Source organism: Schistocerca piceifrons, chromosome 8, assembly GCF_021461385.2.
Source record: "Schistocerca piceifrons isolate TAMUIC-IGC-003096 chromosome 8, iqSchPice1.1, whole genome shotgun sequence".
NCBI lineage: Eukaryota > Metazoa > Arthropoda > Insecta > Orthoptera > Acrididae > Schistocerca > Schistocerca piceifrons.
Window position 1 is genome coordinate 16,726,824 of NC_060145.1, and position 21,819 is coordinate 16,748,642.

The following is a 21,819-nucleotide window of genomic DNA, read 5'->3' on the forward strand; positions in this document are numbered from 1 at the left end:
CTCTGCTCTCCATAGCAGAAGGCTTGGATATTGGCTGGACTTCTTTAACTCTTAGAACAACGAAGCAAGTATATTTTGTAAATTAACGTCAGTTGAATGTCGATTATCGGATTTTAGATTTCATTTCCGATAAGTATCTCTGTACGTGCAGCATGAAATAATTACGGATTCGCTAAAAAATAGAAATGTGTTCCATTTCTTGCATCTACGAGATATTGCTATACTGCTCGGCTACGAATCCCGCAAACTTCTGCAGTCTTCAAATTTCTCTAGAAACAATGTCCTTGAAGTTTCGTCCGTCTCGCACCCTGTAAAGTTTGTTAGAAGAGCATTTAAGTCTGGGCGCCGTGACAAAACACGAACTTTTGTTGGGTAGCGCAACACAGGAGACAATTTATCAGGTCAAGTGGTGGGTAGGTTCGGCTGTCGGGTGATCCTGCCCGCCCGACATCCCGATGAGGAATATTCGTCGGTAGGTCGGTTAGAAGACAGACACACGCTCAGTTTGTCGGTCGGTTGGCGCGTGTGTATGGCTCTAAACTCATCCGCCGCCGCACAACCAGCAACGTGGGAAACCAGTTGGGAGCGGAGAGCACACACGTTGACCGTGAGGCTCGCTGGCGAAACGGCGCCGGTGACTGGACACGGAGGTGCCGGCCGTGTCCGCCGTAGCGCTGCAGTCTGCCGTGTTTGTGGCCGGCGACACGGAACCGCACGGTGTCGTAGATAGCGCGAGTGCGCGTGGAAGTGGAGTGGTCGCGACTGTCTTGTGCACTACACGCAGCGCGGCGTGCTGGCGAAATGAAGGTGAGTCTCGTACACGACATCGATAACTCTGGTTGGTAGCACTGGCTGCCAGATTCACTTTTGTTTTTCTGTTACTGCGACGAAAATAATGGCTGTATGTTCCTGGCTACACCGCAACCGGTCACCCAACGTTATTAATCCGTACGGTTTAGCTGCGTAGGGTTGTATTACACTAAACAATTTCATTGACAAACTCGCTTCTTCAAATATTTATTTCGCGTAGTGCAACATGAAACTTTTATCACATGTTGCCGTTCATTAGATTTACTTGATGAAATCTAGCGCCTCGCCTTGGAGTTGATCAAAGGAGGCGATAAAAGATCTTCGTCTGTTTGCTGCCAGGAGAGATCTAACCTCCTTGGTTTAATCAGAGACAAAGACAATCACTACGTTTACGTGCGACCCTTCTTCTGAAAGACGGAAACCGGATATCGGAAACTGTTTTCCGCTGTCAAGTTTGCATGTTAAGGTCTGAAGCCGATCTGTTAGCCCAGTTAAATACGGCGTCTGGAAAACAGCTATTCCAGTTCTTGATTTAGTTAGGACAATCGCCATTTCTCTCACTTAAATATTAGAGATAAGACAGTTTCGTACTCAAATATTTCTGATTCTCCTTCACTGGACAATCAGTCATCTCGTCCATATTAGTCGAATATTTAGGCGTAAACTGACAATCCAAGTAAGTTTCAAAAAAGTGTGTGCGTTTACACGGGAGCGAAAATAAATTGTGGAAGTGGAGAACCGGTAGCTGGGATAAATAAGGCTTAAGATCAGGGAGATGGGGGGGGGGGGGGGGGGGGAGGAGGAGAGTGACATAAGTCCAATTCCCATGCATATTTAGCTATTCCGAACCATTGCTAGTATACTGTAAAATGAAATAAATCCTATGCTTACTTGACATATTACAGCAGTCTGTCTGCTGTTGCTGATGTGTGATGTTTGGCTCGTAGATCTAAGTACTTCCTCTCTTGTTTTCCGTCTCCATGATTTTCGTTCTTGTTTCTGAGGCATACAAGGCCTCTGATAAGTCTACTGTACTATAGTGTCTTAATTTGGCATTGATGGAAATGCTCTTTTGTTGTAATGGATATGTGTAAGTTTGTATGCATTTTGTAAATTTGTGATCCTTTATGCACAGAATGTCACCTTCCTGTTTTCTGTATAATTTCGCTCACTTATTTCAAATTTCCTAGTTATCTTTCCATACTTCGTTAACAGTGGGTGTCTGTGGATTTTGTATCCATGTATTGCGTTTTTTCATTTGACATTTGTAATCCTGTTTTGGCTGAGATTTCGTGTAGTGTATTTAGAACTTTTTTGGCCTCTGTTCTGTTATTTGTTATGATGGCTGTATCATCGGCAAAGGCTAGGTGTTTTATGTTGACAGTTCTATCCTTGTCTCATCTTTACCCCATTGACTCCTTTGTCCCGCCCTGATTGTTTCCTCCAAAACAGAATGAAACATAATGGGTGACAGACCATTTCTGTGGCTCACACCTGTCTTAATTTCGAATGCTTGAGCTCTTTCCCATAAACTTTAATTCTGATTTTTGTATTCGTTAATGTTTACTGAATTAGCTTTCTGGTTTTGTTGTCCACCTTCAATTCTTACAATGTGTTGAAGAGTCTATGTAGTCATAGCTTCTTGAAGTCGACGAATGTTATAGTGGGTGTTCTTGGACTTTCCTGTTAATATTATTCTCAGGCACCAGATCTGTTCACTGCATTATCTCCCCTTTCTGAACCCTCTGTGGTCCTATCTGTGAATCTATCTGAAGCTCTACCCAATTTAACTGAGCTTTTAATAGAATTGTCTCTCACAGGCAGTAGCGAAATTCGTCTGTAGTAATTAGGATCTGTTTTGTCTCTTGTCTTGTGTAGAGGGTGTATTATCCCTGACTTCCATTCTTCTGGTACATTTCTGTTTCCCAGATCTTTTCGATGGTTCTGTGTATTTTGTGTTTGTTGTGTTCCTGGTTTGATTTCCAGATTTCCGCCATCAGTCCATCTTCTACAAGTGCTGTTATTTTTCAGTGATTCTTTATTTTCACAATCTCCTCGTCTGTTGGCGGTTTGGAATCGAAGTTGGGTTCTGGCTTCTCGAACTGTACGATCAGCATCGGTTTATCACATTTTAGTTGTGTGTCGAAGTATTGTACAAATATTTCACATTTTCTCGGGTTTGTTTTTTGAAGCATAAGCTCGGTGATTGGTATCCTGTAATATTTTCTCTGAATGAATGTTCTGTGAAAATTTCGTATTTTTGTTGGTCTTCTCTCTTTCAATCTGTTTTCATAACATCTTCGAAGTGGTCTTCTGTATCCTGTTGAACTCTTCGCATTTCTCGGTTGTTCTATGACTTAAATTTTTTCGAAGTTTATATTCTGTCTTCCGTGGCTCTGTCGCACGTCACGTTCCACCATTTGTTTCCCTTTTTTTCAGCGGCTGCCTCAATTTTATCAGTTCCTTAATTTTCTGAAAGTTCTGTCCAGTCGTTACTGTCGATTTCCTCAATTTTTCTATTACTCCTTTCTTGTTTCGTTGCAAGTACTCAGTGTCTGTTCGGAAAAATCTTTTCTCTTGATTTGTCTACTGGGTATAAATTTCGCTTTAATTTGGAGAAGGTGGTGGTCGAATTCGAAAAGTCCTGTCCTTGTTCTTTCATTTATAGTTTCTCTGGTGGTTTTCATGGACATTGCAATGTGGTCTGTCTGAAATTCTCCAAGGACGTAGCAGGGGGATTTGAAAGTTCGTATTTTGTGTAGTTTCTGTAATTACGTAGACATGATTTTCGGGTCGAAATTCCTCCAAAAGTTTATCAGGTTCTCCCCATTCTTGTTTGTCCACTTGTCAGCCGTGTGTTGTCTTTGGTTTTTCTTTCCCTGCATAATTTGGAATTAAAATCTCCTAGTGAAACTTCCATGTGCTTCGTGTGAATTGTTGGTTTCTTCCACATCTTCCCAGAAATCTTCTATCGTCTGTGACTTTTTGTTATTGTAGTTTGTGGGGCATGTGCTTTGATTAGCATATATGCTTTGTTTCCTGATCGTATCGTGAGTGTTGATATTCATTTTTTTTTTACTATTTTGAAGTGAACTCTATTACAGAGTCCAGTATCGATCTGTGTGCTACAAATTCTGTTCTAGATTTCTTCCCGGGGTAGCTATGACTGGCTTCCACTTGTATATAAGTATTCTGCAGTTTTCAAGGGTCAAAGTGGTTCTCGTCTGAGAATCATGTTACCTGTGTTGCCACAATTTTGATACAGAATTTATCCATGGTGTTTATCAGCTGTTTCAGTTTACCTAGTTTCAGTAGTGTGTTCGTGTTGAGTGTTCCAATGTAAAATATTCTCTCAGTTTTGTGGGTTTTCAAGTAGCTCCAATTCTCCTGTTCATGACATGCCTGATCCCCTGGAATCCAACGAGTGAGGTGGCGCAGTGGTTAGCACACTGGACTCGCATTCGGGAGGACGACGGTTCAAACCCGCGTCCGGCCATCCTGATTTGGGTTTCCCGTGATTTCCCTAAGTCGCTTCAGCAAATGCCGGGGTGGTTCCTCTGAAAGGCCATAGCTAACTTTCTTCCCCATCCTGCCTTAATACGGTGGGACCAGTGACTTAGCTGTTTGGTCCCATCCCCCAAATCAACCAACCCTGGAATCAAGTGATCAGGCCTATTACCCAGTCTTACTGACTGGGGCCCAGGGTAGTGGATTCTTCCGCATTGTACTCTCATGATTATTCGTTTATGTTGAAGTTTTGGTGGTGAAATTCCGAAGGATCTCACGTAATTTTGACTGGAGTTCTGAGATCCAGAAGATTTTATTTTCAATTGGAAATACCCAGTTTTATTACGTGTTCGGCTTCTACAGCAAAAATAAACTAGTGTTTACCTGAAACACTTCTTCCATTCGTGGTGGGTGGCGCTGTATTCGACAAAACTGAATTCCTCCCAGCTTTTACAATTACGAATAGAATCGTTTAATTCCACATTGCATTTGTGATGAAAATGTAAACTTTTTGTTCTAAGGATTTAATATTTGGTTTGCGCAAACTTGTTGCAGTGATGACAGACGTCTCTCCTAATGACTCACCGTGCTTCTCTTCACTGCCTGGTCTCTGGAGACATACTCAAAGCATCTGTGAATATCTGTGATGCTCTGGTTTTCCGCCGAAGGAAACTCAATGGCAGCTCTCTGCTTGGAAAGCATCTTCGTTACAGACACCATCTTGAAGGCCATGTATAGCGCCGCCACCTATTAGAACTTCATCAAACTGTAGGCGCTGAAGTGGGAATATTCCGCGATGTCCCACAAGAAATTCCACATTTTTTAACTGAAACTGGGTGAGAAAGAAGTGTTTAGCATTACTTATCGAACACCCATCGCATTTCATATCACATATAAAATATATTTTTGTGATGAACAAATATTACTTATGTCAGATACCCATTCCCATGAACCAATTAAGGAACTCCTCCATCGTTCCCCCCCAGAGGTCTCACACTTTCCTGTGCTGCAGGCGTATACATCCACTATCCCTCTTTTCCGCTGCCTTTCCAGTGGATGGTGTTTCTGGTGTAGATCACATGTGGGCCTGGTACATGGTTTAGGACCCTAGTTTTCAGTTTCACTTCTGGCGCTCTATACGGCTTTTCATTAATGGATGTATGTTTCCCCATTGTTGAGTTTGACCTGCCACCACTTTTCCCAATTTTTCAGAAGTATGGATCGTACAGGAAAGGCTGCCCAATGTGTGTCTGTCCAACCTTTGTGCCTTCCATCTGAGCACCTTTCCTTTCCAGTAAGTTAGTACATCCAAAACCCAGCCTGGTAGTTATCCTGTTGTGGGGTGGGAGGGGGGGGGGTGGTAAAGTACCTGCACGGTTGTAGCACACAGAGATTGCTTTATTTGTGCCTGATCTGAAACTTTCCCATGTATGCCAAGAAGTATGTGCTCCAAGCGATGGGGCGTGGGGTCTCCAGGCACTGGATTGCTGGCCAGGCAGGGCAGAGTCCATGGGGACAGCCCCAGTCTGGAATGGGTGGCACCATGGTGAATGACTTGCACATGAAGTGGATGAAGCTTTCTCCAGCTCATGGTCATATGGACCCAGCAGTCTCTTCACAAGGAAAGAACTTGTTCAATGCAGAGAGATACCACCCCAAAAGGATTCCTGTCCTGGCTATGCTGTGGGAAGAATGTCAGGCTAAGCTGCAAGCAGCGAAATATTAACCACAATGCTTGGTTTGCACGAGGACAAATGGGAATTCTTTTTTGGCCACAGTGCCTTTGTTCTTTGTAGAGACTATAGGGGACAAGTTTGGGGAAGTTGAAACCATCTCCAAAATGAAGAGTGGGACAATTTTGATTGAAGCAGCATCCCCTGCCCAGACACACAGTGCTTGCATGTGACAAGCAGGATAACAATCTGGTGATTGTCACTCCCTGTAACTGTCTAAACATGGTTCAAGACATAATTTTCCATGGTGGCAAAATCTTAGTCTGAAAACGAGCTACATGCCAACTTCGAGTCATTGGGTGTACACTTTGTTCATGATGTTGGTAAGGGGCTACAGGACAACAGGGTTGCTGCTGGGGCCTTTGTCTTGGCATTTAAGGGTGACTTGTTGCCTGAAAAGGTCAAGGTGGTGGTACCCGATATGACGTGAAACCATGTGTCCGCTCCCACCTCCCCCCCCCCCCACCCCCCACCAAAATGGTGCTCCAAATGCATGAAATTTGGGCACATGCCTCCACCAGCTCTGTCTGTAGGGATTGTGGATGAACTGTTGCAAACGGAGTTTCCTCTTGGCCCCCCTCTCTCCCACCTGTGTCAACTGTGGAGAGCACCATTCAGACTGCTCACTAAACTGCACTGTCTTTCAAGAGAGAAAATACAAGACTATGACTCTGAACATACTTACATACGAAGAGGTAAAGAAAAAGAATGAGCATCTACATCCTGCATGCATAAAAAAGTCATATGCTACAACTATGACAATGTCTCTAGCCTGCTATGGTCCCTACAGTGAACCTCCAGGGTCACATAACTCTCCTTACGCTGCTTCCCTCACATACTAAGAATAGGCCCGCGGTATTCCTGCCTGTCGTAAGAGGCGACTAAAAGGAGTCTCAAACGTTTTGGCCTTATGTGATGATCCCCTGTCGGGTTTGACCTCCATATCTAAAAATTTTTCCGAAGAGCGAGCCGATTGGGGAAGGGCGCCTTACTTGGTGCATTGTGTCCGTGTTGTGTTGAGAACTTTCGCCATCTTATTCGTCGTTGCATTGCAGTCTTGCCCGCTCTCCATCGCTTGGGCATGGATGCGCTCCTGCGTGCACTTTCTGCCAAGCACTGTGCAGGGCCATTTTCTGCACTGACGGCGACCATGGATCACATGTCACCTAACATCCAGCACGGTAGCCAGTCCGTTGTGGTGGGGCCGCCATGTACCCTCTTGGTTGTAGCCCCCTGACAACACAGGGATCGCTCTACTGATGCCTGCGCCGTTCACTCCCCACGTATGCCAAGGAGTAGATGCCCATCTCCCTGGGGCATCAGGACTTCCGGCAATGGCCATCCTGCCAGGTGGCTATTGCTGTGGCTGGGTGGCGCCCATGGGGAGGGCCCTTGGTCGGAGTAGGTGGCATCAGGGCGGATGACCCGCAATGAAGCGTGGTACATCATCTATTGCTGGTGGGCCTCCACCAGCAGTCTCTAAGCGATCGAGGTCTAACCTCAACGGGAAGAAATTGGATCAGAGATCGTTTCCCTCCCTAGCTACTCCATGGGAGGAACGTCTTTCTAAAGAAGGCAGTGGAGAATATTCACCCCGGTACCTCGTGTGCACGCGGGTTGATGGAGAATCGTTCATGTCGACCAAGCCCCAGTTTTTTGTGGAGCATTTAGAGGACAAGTTCGGGGAGGTGGAGGGCTTGTCCAAGATGCGCTCTGGTTCTGTGCTCATCAAAACGGCATCCTCTGCCCAGTCACGGAGGTTGCTCAATTGTGACAAGTTGGGGGATGTTTCCGTTAGCATCACGCCGCATAAGAGTCTGAACATGGTCCAGGGTATTATATTCCATCGGGATCTTCTTCTGCAGTCCGACGATGAATTACGCGCCAACCTCGAACGACGAGGTGTTCACTTCGTCCGGCGCGTCCATCGGGGTCCGAGGGATAATCAGGTCGCCACCGGTGCCTTCATCTTGGCCTTTGAGGGTGATGTCTTACCCGAAAAGGTTAAGGTGATGGTTTACCGTTGTGATGTGAAGCCATATATCCCTCCTCCGATGCGGTGTTTTAAATGCAGGAAGTTTGGGCACATGTCATCTCGCTGTACTTCCTGCATCACGTGTCGGGATTGCGGACGTCCTTCGCATCCTGATACTCCATGTGCTCCGCCTCCCATCTGTGTTAACTGTGGAGAACACCATTCCCCCTGCTCACCGGACTGTCGGATCTTCCAGAAGGAAAGGAAGATAATGGAATATAAGACCCTGGACCGCCTGACCTACACCGAGGCAAGGCGGAAATATGAGCGGCTACATCCTGTGCCCATGACATCCACCTATGCCGCTGCTGCAACAGCGGTCCGATCCTCTCCCGTGTCGTCACGTACTGTTGCCTCTCAGCTATCTCAAAATGACCCGGCCCCCTTGGTTGTGGGGGGCACTTCGCCCTCTGTTGCTCTATCTACTCCAGGAGCGACACCACCCCAACCATCAGGGACATTCGTCCCCCCTTCCCAGCCGGAGAAGCGTAGGGCTTCTTCGGCTACTCTAGCCAGGAAGGGGTCCCTTGGGGCCCTCCCTTCCCAGGCTTTGCCCAGTGTCAAAGTGGATACCCGCAAAGTTTTGAAGCAACAACCGGTCGCTGGTCATAGGGCTTCACGGTCGTCGTCCGTCCCTGAGACTGACCCAGTGGGGCTCTCCCAGCCAGACCCTCCCAAGGCACAGCGTGCGAAGCAGTTGAAGAAAAAGGCTCCCAAGCATCCTGACATTGCGGTCTCACCTGTCCCACCGCAACCTCCAAACTCTGCGTCTGAGGACGAGGTGGAGATCCTGGCGTCCGCTGAGGACCTCGATCTCGCCAGTCCCTCCGACGCCATGGAAAGCACTGGCACAGGTGCTCACTTGGAGGCAGCGGGTGACCCAGCGGCGTAATCTGCCTTTCCCAGCAATGGCCAATACCATCCTCCAGTGGAACTGCAACGGTTTCTTCCACCATTTAGCTGAGCTCCGCCAACTTATCAGCCTTAGCCCTTTCTTCTGCATTGCTCTCCAGGAAACTTGGTTTCCAGCAATGCGAATCCCCGCCCTCCATGGCTATCGGGGTTATTATAAGAACCGAGCAGCTTATGAAAGGGTGTCTGGTGGCGTCTGCATATATGTCCTTCACACTATGCACAGCGAGTCAGTCCCTCTCCAGACGCCTTTAGAGGCTGTCGCTGTATGCGTGTGGACACCACAGGCTGTTACCATCTGCAGTCTTTACATTCCGCCGGATGGTGATGTCTCGCAGCATGTCCTGGCTGCATTGGTCGCCCAATTGCCGCCACCTTTCTTGCTATTGGGCGACTTTAACGCCCATAACCCTCTGTGGGGTGGGTCAGTGGCCACAGGTCGAGGCGCCATCGTTGAGCATCTATTGTCGCAGCTCGATCTCTCGCTGTTAAATGATGGTGCCTTCACACACTTCAGTGTGGTGCATGGCACCTACTCCGCCATTGACCTTTCCATCTGTAGCCATAGCCTCTTACCGTCTGTCCAATGGAGTGTGCATGACGACCTGTGTGGTAGTGACCACTTTCCACTCTTTTTGTCACTACCACAGCGTCACTCTTCTGGGCGCCCTAGCAGATGGGCTATAAATAAGGCTGACTGGGATTTGTTCTCCTCCACTGCCGCTTTTGAGCCTCTCTCTACTGATGACATTGATGCGGCGGTTCAATCGGTCACCACCGGCATCGTTACTGCCGCCGCATCTGCCATTCCCCGCTCTTCTGGGTCCCCTCGGCGGAAGGCTGTGTCTTGGTGGTCGCCTGAGATCGCTGACGCGATTAAAGAACGCCGGCGGGCGCTCCAGCGTCACAAGCGACATCCCTCCTTAGCCCACCTTATCGCCTTCAAACGGCTGCGTGCGCGGGCCCGCCTCCTTATCCGCCAAGGCAAGAAGGAGTGCTGGGAGCGGTATGTGTCCACCATTGGCCTCCATGTCACTCCCTCGCAGGTCTGGGCCAAGATTCGACGCGTCTACGGCTATCGGACCCCTGCCAGCGTCCCTGCGCTCTCACTGCATGGAGCCGTGTGTACTGACTCCGACGTCATTGCAAATCGCTTAGCAGAGCATTTTGCTATGAGTTCCGCTTCTGCGAATTACCCCCAGGCCTTCCGCTCCATTAAAGAGCGGCTGGAAAGTCGGAGCCTTTCGTTTCCCACCAACCACCCGGAATCTTACAATGCTCCATTCAGTGAGTGGGAATTTCGCAGTGCCCTAGCTGCTTGCCCTGATACCGCTCCTGGGCCAGATGGCATCCACTGTCAGATGCTGAAACACCTTTCAGTGGACTGCCAGCGGCGCCTTCTCGATCTTTACAACCGTCTTTGGGTCGAGGGGGAGTTTCCGTCGCAATGGCGGGAAGGCATAATCATCCCCGTTTTGAAACCTGGAAAGACCCCTCTGGAGGTGGACAGCTACCGTCCCATTAGCCTCACCAACGTTCTTTGCAAGCTTCTCGAACGGATGGTGAGCCGGCGCTTGCATTGGGAACTGGAGTCTCGGGGCCTTCTGGCTCCGTCTCAGGGTGGGTTCCGTAGAGGCCGCTCCGCCACAGTCAGTCTGGTGAGCCTGGGGAGACTGCCATCCGTACTGCCTTTGCCCGCCGTCAGCACCTGGTCGCTGTCTTTTTCCACATGCGGAAGGCGTACGATACGACATGGCGTCATCACATTCTTTCTACGCTTCATGGATGGGGTCTTCGGGGTCCTCTGCCGATTTTTATCCGCAATTTTCTGTCGTGTCGTACCTTTCGCGTGCAAGTCGCGGCCTCGCATAGTTCCTCCCACGTCCAGGAGAACGGTGTGCCACAGGGCTCTGTTTTAAGTGTCTGTCTGTTTTTAATAGCCATTAACGGGCTTGCTGCGGCCGTGGGTAATTCTGTCTCTGCTTCCCTGTATGCTGACGACTTCTGCCTTTATTACAGCTGTACTGGCATTGCAGCTGTTGAACGTCAGCTACAGGGCGCTATCCGTAAGGCGCAGTCTTGGGCTGTAGCCCATGGGTTTCAGTTTTCGGCAGCCAAGACCCGCGTTATGCATTTCTGCCAGCGCCGAACAGTCCATCCTGAGCCGCGGCTTTATCTTGCCGACAAACTCCTTGCTGTGGTGGAGATCCACAGGTTTTTGGGGGTGGTTTTCGATTCCCGGTTGACTTGGCTGCCTCATATCCGGCAGCTTAAACAGACGTGTTGGCGGCATCTAAACGCTCTGAGATGCTTGAGCCACACCCGCTGGGGCGCTGACCGCTTTACCCTGTTGCGGCTCTACCAGGCGTTAATCCAGTCCCGTCTGGATTATGGGAGCCTGGCTTATGGCTCAGCATCCCCATCTGCGTTACAGGTGCTGGACCCAATTCTCCACAGCGGGATACGCCTTGCCACTGGTGCTTTCCGCACCAGCCCCGTGGACAGCGTACTAGTGGAGGCAAGTGTACCTCCCCTGCCGTTCCGACGCCAACGTTTGCTGGCCGCTTATGCTGCCCTTGTTCTAAGCTCGCCTGGGCATCCAAATTATCGTCTCCTGTTCCCGCGATCGGTCGTACGTCTGCCAGATCGTCGGCCCCGGTCTGGTTGTACATTAGCGGTCCGCGTCAAAGAGCTTCTCTCTGGGCTTCAGGTTTTCACTGTTCCACCTACTTTCCGGGCTACTTTGCATACACCCCCATGGTGTGTTCGTCGCCCTTGCCTTCGGCTGGACCTGGCACAGGGTCCGAAGGACTCAGTCCCTCCAGAGGCCTTCCGCCGCCGCTTTTATTCTATCCTGGCCACGTATCAGGGCTCTGGTATTGTCTACACTGACGGTTCGATGGTTGCTGGTCGTATCGGGTATGCGCTCACTCTAGGGGACCGTTCTGAACAACGTTCCTTGCAGGATGGCTGCAGCGTTTACACTGCTGAATTGGTCGCCATCTTTCGTGCCCTAGAGTATATCCGCTCCCGCTCAGGTGAGTCGTTCGTTATCTGTAGCGATTCCCTGAGCGGTTTACGAGCTCTCGACCAGTGTTTCCCTCGTTCTCGTCTGGTGATGGCTATCCACGAGTCTCTGCATACTCTTGCCTGTTGCGGCCGCTCTGTGGTCTTTGTGTGGACCCCCGGTCATGTCGGTATCCCGGGTAACGAACATGTTGACCGCCTGGCTAAAGAGGCCACCAGCAAGCCATCTCTGGACCTTGGCCTTCCAGAGACTGATTTGCGGGCAGTCTTCTGCCGCAAAATCTTGGCGCTATGGGACGATGAATGGCGCGAACTGACAATGTCCAATAAACTTCGTGCTGTCAAGGAGATGACGGCTGTGTGGCGGTCATCCCTGCGAGCCACTCGCAGGGACTCAGTAGTTCTTTGCCGGCTCCGCATTGGCCACTCCCGGCTGACACACAGTTACTTACTGCGCCGGGAGGACCCTCCTCTATGTCGCTGTGGGGCAGCTTTGACAGTGGCCCACATTTTGCTGGCCTGCCCCCTTTTAGCTGTGGTCAGGCAGACATTTGCGCTGCCTACTACGCTCCCTGCCCTTTTAACAGACGACTCCACTATGGCTGACTTAGTTTTACGTTTTATTCGGGCAGGGGGATTTTATCATTTACTCTGAGTGTTTCTGTTTTATTTTATCGTTTTGTGTTGATTCTGGCCTTTGCCCTATGATTTTACACTGATTTTTTAAGTGTTTCTAAGTGGTTGGCTTTTCCTTATTTCTTTCTATGGTCGGCCAACCACCGTCACACTCTGTGTGGTTTTAGTTCGTTTTGTCTTGTCCTTGTCTCAGTTTCTCTTGTTCTGTATCGTCTGTGATCTCTTCTGTTCCTCGTTTTTATTCTCTGTGGGTGTTCTTTGTATTTGGAACAAGGGACCGATGACCGTAGCAGTCTGGGCCCTTTAATCCCCCCAAACCAACCAACCAATCCCTCACATACACTTTGGGAGCAATGGCTCCCCCCTCCACCCCCCAGAGACAGTTACCCATCCCCCAGCTGGAGGTGTGTCACCATCGCTTGGCTTCTCACGCCAGGAAGGCATCCATCAGTACACTCCCCCCAGTGTGTTTGCCGGTCTGCAAATGGATACCAACCACAGATAGCTCTACCCCCCAGGGGGTCCACAACTCTTTCGTGGATACGTGCGTAGCGAGCACAGGACCCCGAGCTAATGTGGCCTTCCTTCCTTTCCGGGCTGCACACCTTCCCTTTCCGCATCCTTCCCCATCCCTCATCTTCGCCCCCTCTCCCCTCCTTTCTGGCTCTTTCCATCCCTTTCTCCCCCCCCCCTGGGAGTATGGTTTGTGCCTACTTCTGGAGACGGACGCTCGTAAATGTAACGCATTCTTCACTTTCTCTGCTTGTATGTCTTCAGCCTTCCTTTGTCCTTTTCTCTGCTGTGGCGTTTGAGACCTCTCTTCTTTCCTTTCCCTTTCTTTGTTTTTCCCTTTCTCTTTCTTCCTCCCTGTGCGTGTCTGAAGGCCGACTCACGCATTTCCATGCGTAGCCGGTGACAGGATAATGCGTAATTCCCCACCCCGGGTAGACAGGTAGGACACGTACATATCCCCTGGTAACGGCCAGGCCCAGGGAGGGGTGATTACCCGAGCTGATACCTTCCGAAAGTGCCGATTGGTCCCTCCGTCCGTTTGTCGGGAGGTGTGGCCTGAGGTGTGAACAATCACCTAAGGCGGGAGTGCCCTCAGAGAGGGCCCCCACAAGGGAGGAGCTCGCCATCGGAGACGCCGGTAATCATGGGGGATTCTTCCGCAATGGTTTCCTCATCTTCCACTATGTCTGCTCACAAGCGTAAGTTCACTGAGTCTCGGCCACAGACAGTTCTTCCATCGTTGCCACAGTTCCTTGTTGTTTCTCGGTCTGACGACGGTCACGACTTCTCCACGGTCAACCCTTTCATTATTCAGAAAGGTGTCGACGCAATTGCAGGTCCTGTAAAGTCTTGTTCCAGATTACGGAATGGCACCTTGTTGTTAGAAACAGTCAGTGACCTCCAGGCACAAAAATTGCTGCGTACTTCACTGCTCCACACCTTCCCTGTCCGGGTTGAAGGGCACCGCACTTTAAATTCCTCACATGGAGTCGTTTATACACGTTCCCTCGACGGATTGTCTGACGAAGAAATTCAGCACTATCTGTCTGACCAGGGCGTAACGGCTGTTCATAGGGTTATTAAAAGGGTCGACACAAACATCGTTCTAACCCGCACTGTCTTCTTGACATTTGACAAAGTTCAACTCCCGTCGAAAATCAAAGCAGGCTATGAGATAATTTCCGTTCGCCCTTACGTCCCAAACCCTATGCGTTGCTATCGGTGTCAGCGGTTCAATCACACCAGCCAGTCCTGTTCCAATCCGGCCAAATGTTACGTGTGGCAAGGATTCCCATGAGGGTGCTTGTCCACCTCCATCCCCTCGCTGCATCAACTGTATGGGTGACCATGCTGCTTCCTCTCGAGATTGCCCCATTTTTAAAGACGAAAAGCTCATCCAGGAAATCAGAGTGAAGGAAAACGTGTCGACCTTTGCTACTCGAAAATTATTCGCCAGTCGACAGCCCACCGTGCCTCAGACAGGAAAATACAGCACTGTCCTTGCTTCTCCACGGCCAACAAAGGAGGCAGCCATGCAGACTTGCGACCTCACCTTTAGTGCCACGGTCGTCAGATCGGCCAGCGCAAAGATCGCCCGTTCAACCTCACCACTTTCGCCTGCCCACTCTATGGCTCACCCATCATTGGGTTCTGCTAAATCTCGAGCCCAAAAGTCAGACACCAAGACTTTGAAAAAAGAGCATACTCGTGAAGATTTTTTACGTACCCCAACTTCACAACCATCGCTTCCTCCTTCATCTAAACATCATATTTCCAAGAAGGCTAATAAGAAACTCAGTTCCTCTCCTTCTCCGCCAAGGCGTGTCTCATCTATAGCACCACCTGGCGGAAATCGCCCTCGGCCATCTTCTGTGTCGCCGAGGCGCACTGCTGGCGGCCGATCAACCGGCCGATCGCTGGTAGCAGGAGCTGCTCCTGAACAACCTATGGATCAGGATCTTCTGCCTTCAGCTGAATGCCACTCCATGCTGTCGGTCGCAAGCTCTGAGCAGTCGTTGAGTTGACGGCAACCTTGGTCACATTCCTCCATTTTCTGTCCACCCTATGTCCATTATACACTGGAATATCCGCGGCATTCGAGCCAATCGGGCTGAATGTCGATCCTCTTACGATCCTACTCGCCAGTCATCTTCTGTCTTCAGGAAACAAAGCTGCGTCCCCATGACCGCTTTGTTCTCCCCCATTTTCAGTCCGTCCGATTTGATCTCCCCTCTGTTGAAGGCACTCCAGCCCATGGAGGACTCATGATCCTTCTCCATGATACTCTCCATTATCACCCAATCCCCTTAAACACTTCCTTCCAAGCTGTCTCTGTCTGTCTTTCTGGATATACCTTTTCTCTTTGTACTGTATACATTCCACTGTACACACCAATGGCACGAGCTGATCTCCTTCATCTTCTTGGTCAGCTTCCACCCCCCTACTTGCTGGTTGGGGACTTCAATGCCCACCACCCGCTTTGGGGATCTCCACATCCTTGTCCACGTGGCTCACTATTGCTAGACGTCTTCCACCAAGCGGATCTAGTTTGCCTCAACACTGGGGTCCCTACATTTTTGTCTGCCTCCACGACAAATTTCTCTCATTTGGACCTTTCGGTCGGTACTGTTCCGCTAGCTCGGCGCTTCGAATGGTTCGCCCTTGATACACTCTCGAGTGACCACTTTCCATGTGTCCTTAGACTGCAGCCTCAACTGCCATATATGCGCCCGCGACGCTGGAAGTTTGCCCAAGTCGATTGGACACTTTTTTCGTCTCTAGCGACATTCGATGACCGTCACTTTCCTAGCGTCGACGATGAGGTCACACATATTACACAGGTTATTCTTACAGCTGCGGAACGTTCAATACCACGCACCTCCGAATTGCCCCGGCGCCCCCCAGGTACTTGGTGGAACGAGGCATGCCGTGACGCAATACGTGAGCGGCGACGTGCTCTTCGCGTTTTCCGCCACCATCCTACTTTGGCCAACTGTATCCGTGTAAGCAGTTCCGTGCGCGATGCCGTCGCGTCATCCGCGATAGCAAGAAGGCAAGCTGGAAATTCTTTATTAGCTCATTTAACACCTTCACTCCCTCCTCGGAAGTTTGGAGTCGGATTCGACGGTTATTAGGTGCGCCTAGTTTCTCCCCGGTCTCTGGGCTCACTGTCGTGCGTGATACGTTAGTGGACCCCGTCGCAATTTCTAACTCATTGGGCAAACACTTTGCTGAGATTTAGAGCTCTTCAAATTACCCGCCAGCGTTTCTCCCGAAGAAACGTGCAGCGGAAGTGCAACCTCTTGCGTTCTTCTCTCAAAATCGCGAAAGCTATAATGTTTTCTCCATGCGGAACTCCAATATGCACTATCTTCTTCTCGCTCCTCCGCCCCAGGACCGGATGGTATCCACATCCAAATGTTGCTGCATTTATCAACCCATAGTCTGCGTTACCTCCTTCGCCTTTATAATCGAATTTGGACCGTCAGTACTTTTCCCAGACGATGACGGGAAGCTATCTTCGTTCCCGTTCCGAAACCTGGAAAGGACAAACATCTCCCCTCTAGCTATCGCCCCATTTCCCCCACGAGTAGTGTATGTAAGGTTTTGGAGCGTATGGTGAATTGCCGTTTAGCTTGGTGGCTGGAGTCCCGCGGTCTTTTAACACCTGCCCAATGCTGTTTCCGAAAGCATCGTTCTGCAGTTGACCATCTTGTTGCGCTCTCCACTTATATCATGAACAATTTTCTCAGGAAACGCCAAACTGTAATATTTTTTGATCTGGAGAGAGCATACGATACCTGTTGGAGGACAGGCATCCTCCGCACACTGTTCTCTTGGGGGCTTTCGAGGTCGGCTGCCCCTTTTTCTTCGCGAATTTATGTTAGAGCGCTCATTTACAGTGCTGGTGAACACTACTCTCTCCCGTACTTTCTCCCAAGAAAACAGGGTACCCCAGGGCTCCGTGCTAAGTGTTGTACTGTTTGCCATTGCCATAAATCCAATTATGGATAGTCTCCTTCCTGATGTCTCGGGCTCCCTCTTTGTGGACGATTTTGCGATCTACTACAGCTCCCAACGGACCAGCCTTCTTGAACGTCTTCAAGGATGTCTCGATCGCCTCCACTCTTGGAGCATCGAAACCGGCATCCGCTTCTCTTCCAGTAAGACCGTCTGTGTTAATTTTTAGCGACGTAAGGAGTTTCTTCCACCCTCCTTACATCTAGGACCTGTCAACCTTCCGTTTTCGGACGTCGCTCAATTCTTGGGTCTTATGTTTGACAGAAAACTGTGCTGCTGCTCCTCACACGTTTCCTATCTTTCGGCTCGGTGTCTGCAATCCCTCAACACCCTCCGTGTCCTGAATGGTACCTCCTGGGGAGCGGACCGAGTGGTCCTTCTCCGCCTCTATCGCGCCTTAGTGCGCTCGAAATTGGACTATGGAAGCATAGTCTACTCCTCTGCTCGGCCGTCTATTCTTCAGCGTCTCGACTCTATCCACCACTGTGGATTACGTTTAGTGTCTGGAGCTTTTTGCACCAGCCCTGTGGAAAGCCTTTATGCTGAGACTGCTGAACCTCCGCTGTCCAATCGGCGAGCAGTCCTTCTGAGTCGTTATGCTAGCCATCTGTCTTCCATGCCTGCTAATCCAGCCAATGACATTTTTTTCGACGCCTCCTTGGATGTAGGGTATGCAGGCCGCCCCTCCTCCCTACTACCCCCGGGAGTCCGCTTCCGTCAACTGCTCCATTCTCTCTCCTTCTGCTTTCCTAAAACCTTCTTGACAACTTGGGGTACAGCACCGCCTTGGCTCCGTCCCCGGATCTGCCTGCTCCGTGACCTTTGTCAATTTCCCAAGGATGGTACCCCTTCACTTGTTTATCGTCGGGTATTTGCTGCTCTATGTGCACAAATGAAGGAAGCCACATTTATTTACACTGATGGCTCGAAAACATCGTTAGGTGTAGGGAGTGCCTATATTGTTGGCGACACCCCAAATCGATTTCGGCTTCCTGACCAGTGTTCGGTTTATACTGCAGAGCTTTACGCTGTTCTCCAGGCTGTCCACTACATCCGCCGCCATCAGCGGATACAGTATGTTATCTGCTCAGATTCTCTCAGCTCTCTCCTCAGTCTCCAAGCTCTCTATCCTGTCCACCCTCTGGTCCACCGGATTCAGGACTGTCTGCGCTTGCTCCACCTGGGGGGCGTCTCGGTGGCGTTCCTCTGGCTCTTAGGACACGTTGGTATCTGTGGAAATGAGGCGGCCGATATAGCGGCCAAGGCTGCAGTCTCTCTTCTTCGGCCAGCTATTCGCACGATTCCCTTCGCCGATCTACAGAGCGTTTTATGTCGTCGTGTTGTTCTTTTATGGCACCCACATTGGGCGACACTTCCCCATAATAAATTGCGGGACGCGACAGCTCTTCCCTGTGCTTGGACCTCTTCCTCCCGAACGCGTCGTCGGGAGGAGGTAATTTTAACTAGACTCCGGATAGGGCACTGTCTTTTTAGCCATCGACATCTTTTAAGCGGCGATGCTCGCCCACTCTGTCCCCACTGCTCTCAGCTCTGGACGGTAAGATACCTTTTAATTGAGTGCCCCTATTTTACTCCGTCAGGCGACCGTCTACAGCTGTCGCCTGATATATCGTCCATTTTAGCAGATGACACGCGCTCGCCCGATCGCTTTCTCGAGTTTATTAGTGCCAGTGAAATGACGTCAGTCATTTGAAGCCTTTTTTTTTTTGGGGACAACCAACCCCTTTCTGTAGTGGATTTTTAAGCTTTCCTTCTGCTTTTAGTTTCTCCAATTTTTTGAGTTTCGTTTCCATTGCTGCTGGTTTCCATTTTCGTTTTTTACTGTTTCCTAAGTCACGGACTGGGCGCTAATGACCATAGCAGTTTTGCGCCCTAAAACCAAAAAAAAAAAGATATTAGCTCCAGACTACTGGTCAAAGGGCTACAAACTCTTTATCAGTTCCTGAAACTAATCAGAGAAGCCCTCCCAGTCAGCCAAACCCCCTAAAAAAGAAAGAAAGAAGCCTCCCAAGATGAAGGAAATTCCAGTGGCCCCCACGCCACTTGATCCCACTTACTCCGCTTCTATGGATGTGGCAGCGATCTCAGCGGGCCCTGAAGCTCCAGATAGCATCACACAATTTGTTTGAGTCTATGTGTGTGCATAGTGTATCCTTTCAACCAGCGATGGCAGATGACCATGGGACATAAACTGCCTCCGTCGCTTCATGCCCACACAGTATACTGACAGCATGATTCTCCAGTGGAATTGTAGTATTTTTTTTACACCACTTGGCTGAGCTATGACATTGCTTGAGCTGCTCCTCTTCTTTCTGCATTTCTCTTCTGAAAACTTGGTTTCCAGCAACATGGGCACCTGCCCTTCATGACGACTGGGGATATTTTAAGAATTATGCCATTTATGATACGGTATCAGGTGGAGTTTGCACATATGTTTTCAACTGTATATAGTGAACTTTTGCCTCTTGATACAACTTTGGAGGCTGTGGTTGTTGAGGTAAGGACATTTCAGGACTGTACCATCTGTACTTGAGGACAATATTATGGAAATGGAAGAGGATGAAGATGAAATGGGAGATACGATACTGCGTGAAGAGTTTGACAGAGCACTGAAAGAGTCGAAACACGGCCCCTGGAGTAGACAACATTCCATTGGAACTACTGACGGACTTGGGAGAGCCAGTCCTGACAAAACTCTACCATCTGGTGAGCAAGATGTATGAAACAGGCGAAATACCCTCAGACTTAAAGAAGAATATAATAATTCCAATCCCAAAGAAAGCAGGTGTTGACAGATGTGAAAATTACCGAACTATCAGTTTAATAAGTCACAGCTGCAAAATAGTAACGCGAATTCTTTACAGACGAATGGAAAAACTAGTAGAAGCCGACCCTGGGGGAAGATCTGTTTGGATTCCGTAGAAATGTTGGAACACTTAAGGCAATACTGATCCTACGACTTATCTTAGAAGCTAGATTAAGGAAGGGCAAACCTACGTTTCTAGCATTTGTAGACTTAGAGAAAGCTTTTGACAATGTTGACTGGAATACTCTCTTGCAAATTCTGAAGGTGGCAGCGGTAAAATACAGGGAGCGAAAGGCTATTTACAATTTGTACAGAAACCAGATGGCAGTTATAAGACTTGAGGGACATGAAACGGAAGCAGTATATTGAGTAAGCAGCGAAGGAAACAAAAGAAAAATTCGGAGTAGGTATTAAAATCCATGGAGAAGAAATAAAAACTTTGAGGTTCGCCGATGACATTGTAATTCTGTCAGAGGCAGCAAAGAACTTGGAAGAGCAGTTGAACGGAATGGACAGTGTCTTGAAAGGAGGGTATAAGATGAACATAAACGAAAGCAAAACGAGGATAATGGAATGTAGTCGAGTTAACTCGGGTGATGCTGAGGGAATTAGATTAGGAAATAAGACACTTACAGTAGTAAAGGAGTTTTGCTATTTGGGAAGCAAAATAACTGATGATGGTCGAAGTAGAGAGGATATAAAATGTAGACTGGCAATGGCAAGGAAAGCGTTTCTGAAGAAGAGAAATTTGTTAACATCGAGTATAGATTTAAGTGTCAGGAAGTCATTTCTGAAAGTATTTGTATGGAGTGTAGCCATGTATGGAAGTGAAACATGGACGATAAATAGTTTGGACAAGAAGAGAATAGAAGCGTTCGAAATGTGGTGCTACAGAAGAATGCTGAAGATTAGATGGGTAGATCACATAACTAATGAAGTATTTGAGTAGGATTGGGGAGAAGAGACGTTTGAGGCACAAATTGACCAGAAGAAGGGATCGGTTGGTAGGACTTGTTCTGAGGCATCAAGGGATCACCAATTTAGTACTGGAGGGCAGCGTGGAGGGTAAGAATCGTAGAGAAAGAGATGAATACACTAAGCAGATTCAGAAGGATGTAGGTTGCAGTAGGTACTGGGAGATGAAGAAGCTTGCACAGGATAGAGTAGCATGGAGAGCTGCATCAAACCCCCCCCCCCCCCCCCAGGGGGTCCACAACTCTTTTGTGGATACGTGCATGGCGAGCACGGGGCCCCGAGCCATTGCAGCCTTCTTTCTCTCCCGGGCTGCATTTCCTTTCCCTTCCCCTCCTTTCCCCTCCATACCCCTTTCCCCTCGCCCTCTCCTCTCCCTCTATTGGTGTCCTTGCTTATGTTGGCCCCCGCTATCCTCCTGGTTCTGTTGGTTTTACACTCTGGCTTTGTTGCGTAATCATCTCCTCCTTTTGGCATTCCTTGGTCCCCCTCTGGGGTTTGACCTCCATTCCAAAATTTCTCTTCCGTAGTGTGAGCCATTTGGGGAAGAGCACCTTACCTAGTGTCTCCGACGTGTGCCCTCCTAGTATATTCCACCTTTTCTTCTACGTCGTTGTCTGATGCTAGGGTGCATAGCCAGCACGGTAGCCAGCCCGTGTGGTGGGGTCGCTATGTACCCTTTTGGTTGAGCCCCCTGAACACACAGGGATCACACTTCTGATACCTGAGCTGTGACCTCCTCATGCATGCCTTGGAGTGGTTGCTCGTCATCCTGGAGCATCGGAACTCCCGGCAATGGCCGCCGTGCCAGACGGCCCTTGCTGTGG

General features: G+C 49.3%; 1 protein-coding gene across 1 annotated transcript in view; it reads left to right on the plus strand.

Annotated features, from left to right (window-relative positions):
- Positions 1–622: 622 nt before the first annotated feature.
- Positions 623–21,819, plus strand: part of LOC124711505 (UDP-glucosyltransferase 2-like) — a gene marked incomplete in the record, with an annotated part of 123,365 nt that continues 102,168 nt past the window's right edge. Inside the window, 1 exon segment of the mRNA XM_047241618.1 lies at positions 623–807. Within this exon segment, the coding sequence (XP_047097574.1) occupies positions 802–807 (6 nt within the window).